Genomic DNA, 14471 nt, shown 5'->3' on the forward strand with positions numbered 1-14471 from the left:
AAGTTGGATCATCTTTTCGGACCTAATGAAAGACCCTTGATTCTCAATGGCTTTGAGTTTTGCCTTGCGTGTGAGCACACACACACCTCCCCGCACACTCCCTCTGCTGCCAACGCAATAGTTTTAGACCCTCAGCTATGAGACCATTACCAAGCTGCCTCCTTCATGACAGCATAATCATTTTCTACAGCAGCCGCTTGACTTTTGGTGGGAAGCAGCCAGAGCAGATGAAAATCCATTCAAGTTAAGATCTTTTCATGAAAATCCCCTACTGATGAAGACCCAGGGGGAGGAGTATGGAAAACAGACTGGAATTGTTTCTTAAGAGAGTGGCTTCAACATTTCCCAGCTGTTCTATATCTAAAGAGCCTCCATGGCCCAGCCAAGAGGCTCAGACTGCTGCACAAATTGTTATAACCTATAACAAACAGATGCCAACATTAAAACCTCAAAATATTAACAATCTTAAACATATATAGCACCATGGGGGCCCTGATTGGGGCCTGTAGGCACTACTGCAGTACAGATTATGTAATAACAAAGCACTTTTCACCTCCAAAGAATCCTAACACTTCGCAGACTAATATAAGTGTCATGCATCACTGAAATGCAGTCACCTCTAGGGTGGAGCTTGGCAGCTGCTTAACAGTTTACAGCTATTTCTCACAACAGTTGAGGGGAGGGAGTGAAGAATACCATAACCAACTGAGCTGCAGGTAGAATTTAGATAGGCTTTATACAATGTATAGATAATAAAGTCAAATAAGCATTTACATATAGAATATGTATTACGCTGCATTTTCAGTTTATGCCCTTGGCTTGGAAAACATAATTCATTTTAAAAGAAATCCAGGAAATACTGATAGTGTTGCATCCACTCTCTGTGCAGTTCTGTATTATGGTTCTTTGTTGGCAGATTCTCTAACTCCTTTCCTCTCTTCATTTAATTTGATGTCCAGATCTCGGAGCTGGCTCAGGAATCCTGTATTTGGGCAGATCTCTCTTTGAAAATTCACCATTTTTAAAGCCTCCACAAGCGTCATGTTTTCATGGATCATTAAAAAAGCGAGCACTAAAGATGCAGAGCGGCTTATCCCCATGGCACAGTGAACGAACACTTTACCTGCAAATAAATGAAAAAACATGTGCCCAGTGGGATTTAGAACTTGAAAGGTAAGATAGACCCAGAGGGGTCAAAACATCCAGAATCAATAAATACAATAAATAACCAGTTTTTCACTGATTGTTAGTGCATCCTGAGGTGCTATTGGCTTGGGACACTGAAGCTCTCTGGTCATCCATGCATGAGTAACAGCAATAGCTACACTACTAAATGTATGCCGGAAGGGAGTGGGATCTAGATCTTACAGCAAAGGCTTGGCCATCAGGACTCCTTGATGATAATCTTGGTTCTGCTATGGACTCGCTGTGACTGGAGGTGGTTGAAAAATGGGGTTTTTCTTCTATGGAAAATTTTGGATAAAATTTGAATGCTGAAATGTTTTGGTCAGAAACAGAAATATTTTGCTCCCAAAATAAAATATTTCAGTTTGGAAAGGCTTCCACAGCATCTCATGGGGGTTGTAGTTTAAGTGCCTTGTACTCCCATTTCCCCCTGGTTGGACTATTTCTCCCACTATGGTCACCCATCTTGGAGAAGAGAGGTGGTGCATCATGGGAGATCTAATCCAGCCGGAAAGCATGACCTACAGAGGACAATGGGGACATAAAGAAACCAAACTACAACTCCCATTTCCAAATCAAAATATTTTGTTTTCAGGTATTTGGTTTTTTGACAAAAAAAAATTGAAACTTTCTGCAGAAGGTGGATGCTTTTTGTGAAAAATGTTGTTTTCCATGAAAACAATTTTATCAGAAAATTTTCAACTGGCCCTAATGGTGATCTTCAGCAAGTTATATAATTGTTCTATACATCAATGTATCACTTGGCTGTAAAATGTGTATGTTACCTACTGTACATCAACAATTGTGATGTGAGGCTTAACTACTGAATATTTTAAAAGCATTCCAGTAGGAAGTGCAGTGTTATCACTGTTATTTTTTTTTTATCACCCAAGTGCTGAACTCTTCCCACATCTGTGGTTTCCACACTGGTTTTAAAGGAAGTATCCTCTTGATAGGTGATTTTGACTTCCATGTTGTCCTTGCCTGGCACCTTGTTAGGCAAAACCATCAGGAGATTGGTAATGGGATATGCAACTTTTAAACGTAGAAGTACCTCAAATCTCACAATAAAAGTCTCTGCCTTCATTTTGTAGGCCAAGTGGTTCAGATGTTCCTCAAACCAAGGCAGTTAGACATAGAAAAAAGACTTATAGTCCAGCTGGTTTAATCTACAGCTTTCTCCAGAATAGCTTTAATTATCTCAAATCAGGGGAGAGTCCATCAATTTCCTTGGGAGACTATTCCACAGACTAAAAGCTCTCAGGACAAGAATTTTTTCCTAATATTGCTTAACCTTTTTCTCTCTCACTATCACCTCATTACTCCAAGGTTGTACTCTAAGGCGATTCCACTCCTCTTAGTGTTTGCAAGCTTCATGCACTTGTAGGACCCTATCATGTCCCCTCTCTTAGCTATTTTTGTTACTACTCCAGGTGGTTTCTTTTTTCTAATTACACTTAGCACTCAGAGAGCCTGTTACCTTTCCAAAGTACTGTATGAACATGAACCCTCGCCCCAACTTTGCAAAGATGTAAGTGACTATTCTCTCCATTTTACTTGTGGAGAATCTGAGATGTAAAGCAGTTGATTGCCCAGACCCATGAGGCACTGAGGAGGAAGTGGAGAATGATCAGTACATCCCAGGATCAGCTCCTTAATGACTAGTTGCCAAAGACCACACAGCCAGTCAGGATCAGAGGGAACAACTAGACCTAAAAAATTCCTAGCAACTAGGCCATGATGCTAATAGTGATTGGAAAGAATCCCAGTGACTTCAATGGGCATTGGCTCAGACCCCCACATCCTTGGTTCATATTGCCTCTCCGGCTTAATTGACTGAAATAGTCTGAATTAGAGCTATAGGTCCCATTCAGAAAAGCACTTACACACATGCTCCCCATAATATCAAACCCCTTCCTTACCTCCTGCTGTGTGTAAGGCTTTGTGTATGAAATTAGCAGCATCATAGAAAAAGATACTTAAATCAAAGGAAGGGTCATCGAATGCTTCTACTCCATGGTATGCTACTTGCAGATCTTTGTAATATCTGGCTCCTGTGTTGATACTGTACGGCCCATCCGCTGCATTAAGGATGTGAGTAATATTGAGGCTTTGAAGAGTTGCTTTACTTCTAGCAGCCCATCTGTTGAAAGACGACGAAGGTTTTACTGAGATCATTGCTGACTTTCTGCATTAAAATAGCCCTGTTTAATGTGAGTACCCACTCACCCTGGGGAAGAATGCAAGCACTGCAGCTCGCTTTACAGGGCATTGAATGGCTAACAGACAACCCTGTTAGTCCATAGTGCCTTGGTCTTAGAGAGGTGGCTACTGAAGAATGTGAGATGGTATTGTAACCACCACTTGGAGTTTGCCCGCTGCTGGAGCACCAGACTGAGCCTCTAGGTCAGTGGGTCTTTAATTTGATTGCACCCCCTTCTTTGTGTCTGTAGTAATTTATATCCTCCTTCCTACCACACAAGTACATATACTGATTTTAAAAAAATCAACACACAACTCTCACTGAATATTAAAAACAGTAAGGCATTGATTCAAACTGTAATAAAAGCAAAAGCAAAACTGCGATTGTGTTCGATGCTTACAATTAAATGTGCACACTGCATGACAGCAAACAGATTAATGTACAGGTGGCAACAACTTTCTATCATGCTATACAAGCTTAACAGAAATCCGTCAAAATGCACAGCGCCATCTGAGGACCTGAAATGTCGCAAGGAATCAGCTTTGCTAGTTACACATTGCTGTGGGTAAAATGTGCGCAGTAAGTCTTTTTTTTCCCCCTAAAGCTTCTCACTCTCCCCCAGAAATACATTCCATGCTCTCACAGGGAGACCCCCCCGTCCCCGGTTTGAGAACTGCTGCCCTAGGGGGTGCTACCAAAAGGACTACAACTGAAACAGCTACCAGAGCCCTGTGACACCATTTCCCAGCATGCATGGAGTCAGGGGTGGGGACAGAAAGAACTAGAAATTCCTGGTGAGGCTAATACGGAGGCAGTCCAGTATGTACAGAGGCAGACCAGTATGTACAGAGGCAGACCAGTGACAAGCCAGGGCTGCACGCCCCCAGCCAGGGGACAGCCTGACTCTACACAGATAGGTTTGATTTCAGTTTTGAGTTTGGAAAGTGGGAAAGAAACAGCACAGTGCCCACTGTCCCCAAAGCAAGTGCTTGCTCTGCTGTGAGATCTAGCTGCGTGGATTGGGCCATTCCAGCACCAGGTAAGCAGCATCTAGCTAGAGAGAGATCCGATCTGGCGCCAGCTACTGAGAGCCAGCCAAGACCCCCGCCCCAGGATTCTAGACCATGGAAACAGCAAGCCTGGTATGAATCCAGAGAAGATCCTGGCCCAGCCAAGCATGAAGAATTAAAGTAAGCTGACTTCTATTTAAACCTGCCCCATGTCACAGTGCTGTAACACTCCATCTCAGGATTCAACCTCAAGATACCATGTTCCTGGGAAGATGCCAAGATGGGAGCTAGAGGTTGGGATAAATGTAACTCTTCCTCTCTTGAAATGGGGGAAAGATGAAAAATATTGCACCCCACAGAACATAAAATGTTAACACCTTAGTCATTATTGGGATAAAGTGTTGGGAGGTGAGGGATTTGTTTGTTTGTTTGTTTAATGTTTAGTACTTATTAGATAACCGTAACCCTTTCCTTCCCTGGATCCTATTTTCCTGTTCCAGTAAAGCCCCCCTTTGGCCTTGGCTACACTTGCGAGTTACAGCGCAATAAAGCTGCCCAGAGTGCTGTACCTCACTCCCCGTCCCCACTGGCAAGGCATGTACAGCGCTGTGTCTCCACGGCTACAGCGCTGCTGGTCTTCCACCTCCCCCAGAGGAATAAAGTTTGTTGCGCCGCCGCTGGTGGGCTGCGGTGCCAGTGTGGCCACCCAATGCGCTCTGTTTGGCCTCCAGAAGTATTCGGAAGTGTCCCACAGTGCCTGTTCTAGCCACTTCGGTCATCAGTTCGAACTCTACTGCCCTGGCCTCAGGTGACCAAGCATCAGACGCGCCCTTTAAATTCTCTGGGAATTTTGAAAATCACCTTCCTGTTTGCGTGTGGTGTGGAGTGCTCTCAGCAAATCTTTCCAGGTGACCATGCCTCCATGTGCCAGGCGAGCCCCGTACGGAGCAATGGAGAATTGTTGGACCTCATCAGTGTTTGGGGGGAGGAAGCTGTCCAGTCCCAGCTGCGCTCCAGCCGTAGGAATTACGATACCTTCGGGCAGATATCAAGGGGCATGAGGGAAAGGGCCATGACCGGGACGCACTGCAGTGCAGGGTTAAAGTGAAGGAGCTGTGGAGTGCCTACTGCAAAGCCCGCAAGGCAAACGGCCACTCGGGTGCTCCCCCTGCGACCTGCCGATTCTACAAAGAGCTGGACGCGATACTTGGGGGCTCCATTTCCTGCAGACCGACACGGAACACGGATCACGCTGCACAGAAACCATTGAAAGATGGCGCCAAATGTGGATGGAAACACAGGGATTGCTGGGATGCGAAGCGATGCATCACGGGGCATTAGGACAGGACCCAGAATGCCCTGCACCCCACGCCCCCTTCCTACAACCCATGACACCAGAATGGGAAGAGATGCTCTGTGGGATACCTGCCCATAATGGACCACTCCCAATGCCGCTGCAAATGTGACCACAACAGTGTGCTGGCAGCTGCCAATGTGGACAGACTGCAGCACTTTCCCTACTCAGATGTACGAAGGCAGGTTTAACTCACAGCACTGTACATGTGCAAGTGTAGCCAAGGCCTTTGTTATGCTGCTCTTTTGGGTGTGTTCTTCCTTTGCTGGGGTTTCTGTTTATGTACTTCATTGTCCCTCATGTACTAGGCTTTACACTCCTTGCCAGCTGGTTGTATTGATTTTTCTCAAAGGGCAGCATCCCTGTGCACTGGGCAGTGAGGAGTCACCTTGGGTGGAGGCACCACATGCCATCAAATACCCAGGACCCAACCTGTGCAAGGAGAAGGAAGAAGCAACTCCTAATATTGATGATGGCAAGCAGCATGGAGAGAGAAGGGAGAAGGTTTGAGCCACGCTTCAGGGAAGGGACTACATGAGTACGGACCAGCCTGTGAGATACCAGTTGTTCAGGTATTCCCTCCTTGTAGTTAATCACTGGGAATGTTGTTCAGTGATTAGAGCAAAGGATAGTAGTTAGGACTCTCCTTTAACTGTCCACACCGATCCCACTTCTTGAAAATAGCCATTCTTTCTTGGGTTCCATTCCTGTTTCTGACATTGGCTCACTATGTGACCTTGAACAAGTCATTTCCCCTCTCCAGGCCTCCCTGATTTCCCATCTGTAAAATGGGGATAAAGTTATTGCACAAGGAAGTTGTGATGTTTGTATGATGTTTTTAAAGCACTTTAATATTCTCGGATGAAAAGCAATTTAGACAAATAGTCTGTCTGGTGATTAATAGAGAGAGGCAAAGTAGCTCAGCATAGCAACGTCTCTTTTGCCACAAGTACAAAGTAATTGTGTAATATGTTTTGATATTTAGTTATAAGCTGGTAAAAGAAATTCTGCTTTTGCATCTGCAGGGCCCCCAACCATATAATTATGGGACTTTGTCCTCTCTTCATTCTGAGTCCTAAGGCTGAACCTCTTGGACCTCAGTTACCTGTCTGTAAAATGGGCATAATAATACTTCCTTTCTCACTCATTGTCTATCTTATTTAGAGCATAATGTCTTAAGGGCAGGGACTCTCTCTTAGCATGTATATGAACAGTGCTTAGCATAATGAGATCGCGATCTCAGTTGGGGCCTTCTAGGCAGTATTATATACAGAGGGGATAGACACCTTTTTTTTATTTGAGGTACCTAGAGTTGAAAGATAATAAAATAAAAGCTGTTGAATGTCACTTGAAGGAGTAGCTTTGTACCATAACTAAATGAGTCCACTTCTAATATAGTGAGATAAATGAGTTTCTGTTTTAAACTGTGTTTAAACTGTGTTTATAAATGCAAACTCTAAATATTTGGAGGAGGTAAAGCCCCCAAGACCCAGTTGTCAATGTCCATGATACAAATAATAAATAAGTTTATCTTGCTAAAATCCATTGTGATTCATGGAACGTAGAAAGCACAGCTCAGGCAGACTATGAGTAAGTTATATGCATATATGTCAAGCTTCTCATGACATCCAAACCACTTGAGGCTGACTGTCATGGTGTTTGGCTTTGGAACCCTGTGATGTGAGCATAGCTTTACCTCTCACTGTTAGCCACCTCTACACCCCTCCATCTCTCTCTAATGTGCAAGTAACAACACAATATACAATATCCCCTTACGCATCTCCCAGGAATAGGTTTGGCCAGACTTGGTCCAAATGATTGTCAGATCCTCCTCTGAACCAGAACAGCTTCTGAAGGTCAGATAATGCTGGTGTTTCATATGGTGCCTGGCTGCTGGTTTCAGAGGAATAGCTCTTGGTGTGAAGCATACCTCCTCTTCTGTTTCACGTACTCAGGTGGTATCCCAAAGAGCCTTTCTGAAATAAACCAAGAGAAGCTTTTCATACATAACTAATATTCTCTGTAAATTAGTCCTGTTCTTTGCCCTCCAAATAATTTTGCATTATTATTACAAGAGTGTACAGTTGAGCCTGAACGTGTTGCTAAAGGCAGCCAGCCATGAGGGTTGCCTCTGCACTGTCACTATACAGGTATGGAATTTGTCCATGAGGAAAGCAGCATCATAAGACAGTATAGTAATTTCTTGTCAAATCATGCTGTGGAGAAGAAAAGCCCAGCCCCTTCCAAATGCATTGTGATTAACACCCTCCCTCCCCCCTCAGATAATCCTCAGCAACAGCACCCTGCCTTAGTACATCATTCACTGTGACGAACACAGGTATAATGATAAAGCCACCACCACCACACATGTCCAACAGCTCCGAGTAAACATCTAATTCACTGCTTGATACTTTAAGGTACTGTCGTTCTACTGCACTGCATTTTGTAGTTTTGAAAATGAATTCAGCTGCGGTGAAAAGTGTCAAACTGGTGCATTGCCACGTGGAGTGAGAAAGGGGGGCTTGAAATGCATTTAATGATGATGTATCCACAGAACAGGTACAGTATGGGCAGCAACAATGGATCTCAACCTTACACTGGAGATGCCATTTTTAGAAGCAAGGGGGTGGTTCAGTCTCCATGTCTATTCCGTGACAGGTCCCTTAAATACTGTGGCCCAGGGACATCTCATTATGTTCTGTACTAAGGAGAAACATCATCCAAGCTGAGGGAAAGCTGTCCTCAAGTGGAAGAGGCTAGTGAACCTTGATGGCCCTGGTCCAGGCCCAATAGTCCTTCTGGCCCCTTGTGTGGGGCTAGTTCTCCTGTTGAGGCTGTAAAGGGGAACTCAGTCCCTCCCTGTACCCTGGATTCCAGCCCAGGGACCCTGTAGCAAGTGGTTAAGATCTGTCTGGTCAGAGTTCTTGACTTTTCCCTGGGCTACTTCCTACAATGTCTCCATCTTCTCCTCAGGGGAGGTTGTATTCTCAGCAGCGGTCCATCCTGAGGTCTGCCCCTAGTCTCAGTCCTCAAGATAACAAAGAAAATAAATTAACAGAGATAGATGGCTCCAACTTCTCTGTCCTGTCCGGATCCTCCAGCCACCTGTCCTGTGGCTCTGTGCCCACAGTCAACCAAAGGCCTCTATGAGCTGAGGTGAGACATCTGTCCACCTTCCCAGGCTGAGGCCTTCTGAACTGAACTTCTCCCTTTTTAGGGCTCCTCCTCCAAGATTGGCATGCCTTGCAGGTGCGGGGGATGAGAGGGTAGGGATGGGACTTTCTGAGCCCAAACCTGCTCTTTAACCCCTTCTTGCCTGGCATGGGACTTGTACACCCCGTCACGTTTTCCTTGACACACCTGAAAGAAGAAATTGAGTATCTACATCTCTTTTGCAATGACATTTGCTGCTGTGGTAGTGTAAAAACCCATTTGTTGATTTCTCAGTAAATAAGCCTCTCCAATAGGTCCGGATGTCCTACTGAGCAATGAGGTTTCTCTTGCATGCTCAACTGAAACCTTTATTACTTAACACTGCACTAGCCTGGCATTTTATAACAACCATTAAGATTGAGCAAATTTCATTCCCAATTGCCTTTGCTACGTCTTAAATAATTTCTGAGATAATGAGGTCATCTTGGTTGGGGTGATGATTCTATCAACCCAATGATGCTAGTGACAAGTTAAACTAACATTTCAGAACACATCCATCTGACTCCTTTGAGTCTGGATTGCAGAAATACATTCATTTAAATACATTCATTTTTGCCCACTGCAAAACCCATTCATTTCTATTACCCTTGACAAAGGTTGTGATAATTTGGTTGCTTAGATTGTGAGTTTTTCTGAACAGAGACCAGGCCTTTTTCTCTGTTTGGAAAGCTCCTAGCATGTGGTGGGTGCCACAGCAATGCACATTATAAAGCAGGATCGGCAAGAATGGGGAGAGATGGCAGAGGTGGCATCATGCTATTCAGCAACCTGTTGCCAGATCAGTACTGGCAAATGGACACGGGGGATCAAACCCCAGGCAGTGTGTGGCCCTACCAAGGCAGGCTCTTACCTGTCTCTGAAAGATGCCTGAAAGGTCTGTCTCTTTTATTATATACTTTGGCAACAGTTGCATAGCTTGTCATGCCAATAAAATCTCTTTAAACGGAATTATTGCAATTCTCGCCTCCAAAGAACATTGCACTTTTACCAGTGATCAACTTGACATTCTGATTCAGATCCAAACTTTCCCCAAAGTGCAGAACAATGTGGATTGAGGAGTCTATGTGGATTGAGGTGGTTTAGATACAATAGAAAGCCAGAGCTAAATCTGGGAGTGCTTTGAATCTATTCTATTCCTCATAAATTCTTATACCTTGTTCATTTTTGTAGTAACGGGACACATGTACCCACGGTTTGGGTTTACACTCATCTCTATAATTTTCCAAGTTTTGCACCATGTTCTTTTCTTCAACAGCAGAGACAGCTTTGGGGCATACACACAAAAAATTAGCAGAAAGGATTTATTTTGAGAAAAGCAGTTTTTCACCTGTGTGGGGAAAAATGCAGACAATATAGCAGGGTTTTGAATACTCCAGATATATTCCTTTGTGAGATTTTAGCCTACACACGATTTTTTTTTCTTTCGTGCTAATTTCAAGAGCACTGACAACTTTCCTCAGGAAAGGAGCTCTCATTGGGGTGACCATTTAATATGCAATAAGATAAAATTAAGCAAAGGGAAAAATGCAGGTTAGGAGAAATTCCCGAACAGTAAGGTCTGTTGATCCATTAGACTTTCCAAGGAAAGTGCTTGAACCTCAATTACTTTAGATGTTTAAAAGTAGATTGGATCAACACTGAGGAACATACTGTAGGGAGGTGTCCAGCAGAGACAGCAAGGCACAAATAAGATGGGATCTAAAAGGGGTCTCTTTTTGTCCTATCTCTCTCTTATGATTTTAGTTTTCTGCTATAGTCCTATAGCTTTTAACATTTTTCTCCCCTCTCCCATGGTCGTGGTTCAGGGACTTATGTCAGAGGAGCTCTGTGCACCTTGCGGGATTGAGCCCTTGGTGCTGAATGGTTGCTTCACCATTTCATGCCCTGCCATGCATTCTGTAACAAAGTGCCCTTTCATACAGCTCTTCGATTCCCAGGAAGTGTGCAGTGTCGTTTGCTCCACATGACTAATACCAAACAAACAAGTTCCTCTTATCATCATGGAGTGTAACTCCTAATCATTCCACCCTGTTTTGTGCTGCATTGCCCTTGAGATGAATTCGTCTGTGCAGCCTTTAGGAGTTACACCAGATGATTGGACTAATGAGGAAAATTATATGAAAATTTTAATTGAAGACCTGGGACTTTGTTGAGGTGTTTTTGGTTTTTTTAAAGATACTAAAAGACCGAGCTGTAAAGCTGGCAAAAAGTGCTGCTGCTGATTGTGTGTTTGTAAACCACCCTGCAGGGCTAATTGAAACTGGTCCATTTTTGGTGACAATCAGCAACTGTAGGAAGGTATGGTCCCTTGTAATTAGAAAATAAGTTCTGGAGAGAAAAATGTTACAAGGGCTTTAAATAGGAAACTTTTTTTACAAAGATCTAGTCCACATACATTAGAGAGGATTATTTTTAATTCCAAAACTAGACTGTAGCTTGGGAACATTTTAGGATTGTATTACTGCATGGATTTTTTTAACAAGCTTGTACCTTTAGGAAAGGATTAAGGCAGGGTGGAAATCTTAAATGTAACCAATATGGATTTATTTCCTTGCTTCACAGAGAGTGTGAGAGCAACTTCAATATGATGTTATTAAGCATTAGTTTACAAATGCACAAAGCACTGGGTCTGAACTGGCCAGGCTTTGGCTGGGCCCTCTGTCTGTAGAGCAGTGATATTTGATTCCGGAAGCCTCAGGTTCCACTCTGCAGTCATTATGGAGCCACCCTATCCCCAAAGCCCCACCCCCATGGTAGGTATCCTGCAAGTGGTTCAGCACCCCTAATTTTATTGCAGACTCCAACTGACTCAGTGCCTGTCGCTTGCTGAGGTGGGAAGTACCAAATAAGCGAGCCAGGCTCTAAGTTCATTTCCTGAACAGTTAGTATGTACTACAGGGCCTTGTCTACATAAATATTTCATCTGTCTGTGGCAGCAGTTCTCAAACTGTGCATTTAGACTTGCTGGGATCTGGGTCCGAAGCCCGAGGGCTTCAGCCCTGGGTGGCGGGGCTTGGGTTACAGGCCCCACACCTAGGGCTGAGGCCTTTGGGCTTTGGCCCCCCTGCTCGGGGCGGTGGGGCTCAGGCTTCAGTCCCCCCTCCTGGAGTCGTGAAGTAACTTACATTGACAGAAGGGGGTCGTGGTGCAATTGAGTTTGAGAATTGCTAGTCTACGGTCCCTCAGTGCTTCACAAACTTTTACTGTGTTTATCCACAATACTCTGGTAGTAGTATTCCCATTGTATGGTTGGAGAACTGAGGCAGAGAGAGACTAAGTAACTTACCTAAGAGTGTGTGGTGGAGCAGGGAACTGAACCTGGCTGGAGCAGGTCCCAGGCTAACATCCTGACCACTGAAGCATCCTTTCCCTCTCCTTTTACCATCACTTCCCCAGTGGTGCACCTCCACTGGTGATAATGAAGGTGGAATAATTAACATAGACTAGCCACAGGTGTCTTTAGATAACAAGGGCTTAAATTAGAATGTAAATTTATCTTAGTCTGTCTTTTGTACAGCACCTAACACAGTGGAGCCCTTGATCAAAGCATCCGGGTGCTGCTGTTATACAAATATTAAATAATAATATAAAACAAAAGTTTGACAGTAAAACCAATACAAACAAAATAGCTAAACACTTGAAAGATTCAAACAGTAACACCAAGCATGAAATCATTACTCAGTTAGCATGGCTCTTTTTACTGCTTCTGCACTTGGACATCTGTCGGCTCCATCTCCTTCTTCCTCTTTTTCTATATGAACATCTTTTTATTCTGCAGACGTCTTTCCATTGCCTGACCTTCTCTCTCAGGTAATACATCCTGGGGCCCTTTGTCTTCATTATGGAAGAACCCAGTCAGGGAAAGAACCAAGGAAATGATCATGTGAGTGGAATTACACATTGACTGTAACCTGGAATCTGATCTCTTCTCTCTCTCCCCCTCCCCCCACACACATCCGTCCCCCGAAAAGACCCAATCTCTCTCTTGAAATTTTGGCCAGAATCTTGAGCTCAGGAAATCCAAAAGTCTCTTGAGGCAGGACACAGTCTCATGTGCAGAAACAGGCACATTTAAAAGTAATAGCCAAGTTAAAGCAGCCAGATGGGAACCTAGCAGGCGACTGAAAGGGGAACTCTGTATTTTCCATACAAGCCTAGAGGGGCTTGTTTGCAGGAATTAGAATCTCTCACCAGCAGTTCACTGCAGCTCTAATACCAAGTGATATTGAAAGCAAGAAGCGGTTATGGCTGATGGTTAAATGAGGCACCTACAGGGATTTTGAAATGAGATCCTGCACTCACCCTTATATAGCCCATGCACATGGCAGAGCAATATTGCTTTCTTGGCTGACTGCATCATATTTTATAGCCTTTTATTTTGCCAATTCTCAAACAGCAGGAACTATAGAAGTTCATTGCTCTCCCTAAATATTTAGGGCCTGATTCTCCTCTCTGTTACACTAGTGGAGTTGTTCCTGATTTGCACCAAAGTAACGGAGAGCAGAATCTGCCCGTCCAACTCTTTGACAGTCTCTGTTTAATGCACTGCTGTGTTAATGCTGTTTTAATTATTCTGGTCTGAAGAGAAAAGCAGAATGAATGATTAAAGCACCGTTTGTTTTTTAAAGTAAACTTACTGCTTGGGAAAGGTGTCTGATGCATCTGGAGAATACAGACCCCTCTTTAACCACAGTTTAGGGACAAAACAGGGAACAACACTGCAAGCTTCTCCTCATGACACTCAGAACCCAATTGTCCTCCAAATGCATCTAAGCCCTGGATTGTAGAGGCCCCCTTTCTGGCGGGGAGAATATTGAAGTCTTCATATCCATTCCTTCCTTGATGTCTCTGCTGAGACAGACTTCCAATTAATGCCAGACCTGGGGCAGTTGTGATATGGACCCCTGTCCTTTATGAATTAGACTGAGAGAGAGCGATTTTTGGTCGTACTGGCCTGGGCTAGATTTGAATCAGGACGTTAGAGGTGAATGACTCTTTGCCTTATTACTAGTCCTCATGGGCCATCGATTTCCCTTCATGTTTCTCCTTACTCACTGTTTAATTGCAGTGTAGACTTCCAGGCTCAGGCTGGAAGCCAGGCTGTAGGATCCTGCGAGGTGGGAGGGTCCCAGAGCTTGGGTGCAGCCCAAGCCTGAAAGTCTACATTGCAATTAAACAGCCACACAGCCTGAGCCCTGCGAGCCTGAGTCAGCTGGCATGGGCCAGCTGCAGGTGTCTAATTGCAGTGTAGACATGCCCTAAGTGTCAGGAATCATGGCCTGCAGCAAAGTCAGTCTCCAGGCAACCTAATGAACACAGCTGACCTGGAGCAGGCTCCCTCATTGGCAACACCCCCAGACCGATGGGAAGGCCCAGCAGCTGCAGCATTTCAATGGCTGCTCAAGCCTTTTGTTTAGGTCTGTGGTCGCTCCTATGCCTGCTTGTTCCCAGCCCTGCCCCTACCTTGTTCCAGCCCTGCCCTGTCTCGTTTCACTCATGGTAACTT

General features: G+C 44.4%; 1 protein-coding gene across 1 annotated transcript; it reads right to left on the reverse strand.

The window, feature by feature from the left end:
* Positions 1-882: 882 nt before the first annotated feature.
* Positions 883-7680, reverse strand: LOC140915183 (dual specificity protein phosphatase 13B). Its single transcript, XM_073354759.1, has 3 exons — positions 7529-7680; positions 3108-3328; positions 883-1123 (listed from the first exon to the last, which is right to left on the reverse strand). The coding sequence occupies exons 1-3, from the start codon at positions 7678-7680 to the stop codon at positions 897-899; spliced, it is 600 nt and encodes a 199-aa protein (XP_073210860.1). The 3' UTR covers positions 883-896.
* Positions 7681-14471: the final 6791 nt, after the last annotated feature.

The sequence above is a fragment of the Lepidochelys kempii genome, chromosome 7 (assembly GCF_965140285.1).
Source record: "Lepidochelys kempii isolate rLepKem1 chromosome 7, rLepKem1.hap1, whole genome shotgun sequence".
In the NCBI taxonomy this organism is placed as follows: domain Eukaryota; kingdom Metazoa; phylum Chordata; order Testudines; family Cheloniidae; genus Lepidochelys; species Lepidochelys kempii.

What these genes read in the sequence shown, in the direction of transcription:
- LOC140915183 (XM_073354759.1), bottom strand. Translation starts at nt 7,680, where the DNA reads ATGCTTCACACCAAGAGCTATTCCTCTGAAACCAGCAGCCAGGCACCA. An exon ending in AACCTATTCCTGGGAGATGC is followed by an intron (nt 3,329 to 7,528) that starts GTAAGGGGATAT and finishes GTCTTTCAACAG; the next exon opens with ATGGGCTGCTAGAAGTAAAG. An exon ending in AGCCTTACACACAGCAGGAG is followed by an intron (nt 1,124 to 3,107) that starts GTAAGGAAGGGG and finishes ATTTATTTGCAG; the next exon opens with GTAAAGTGTTCGTTCACTGT.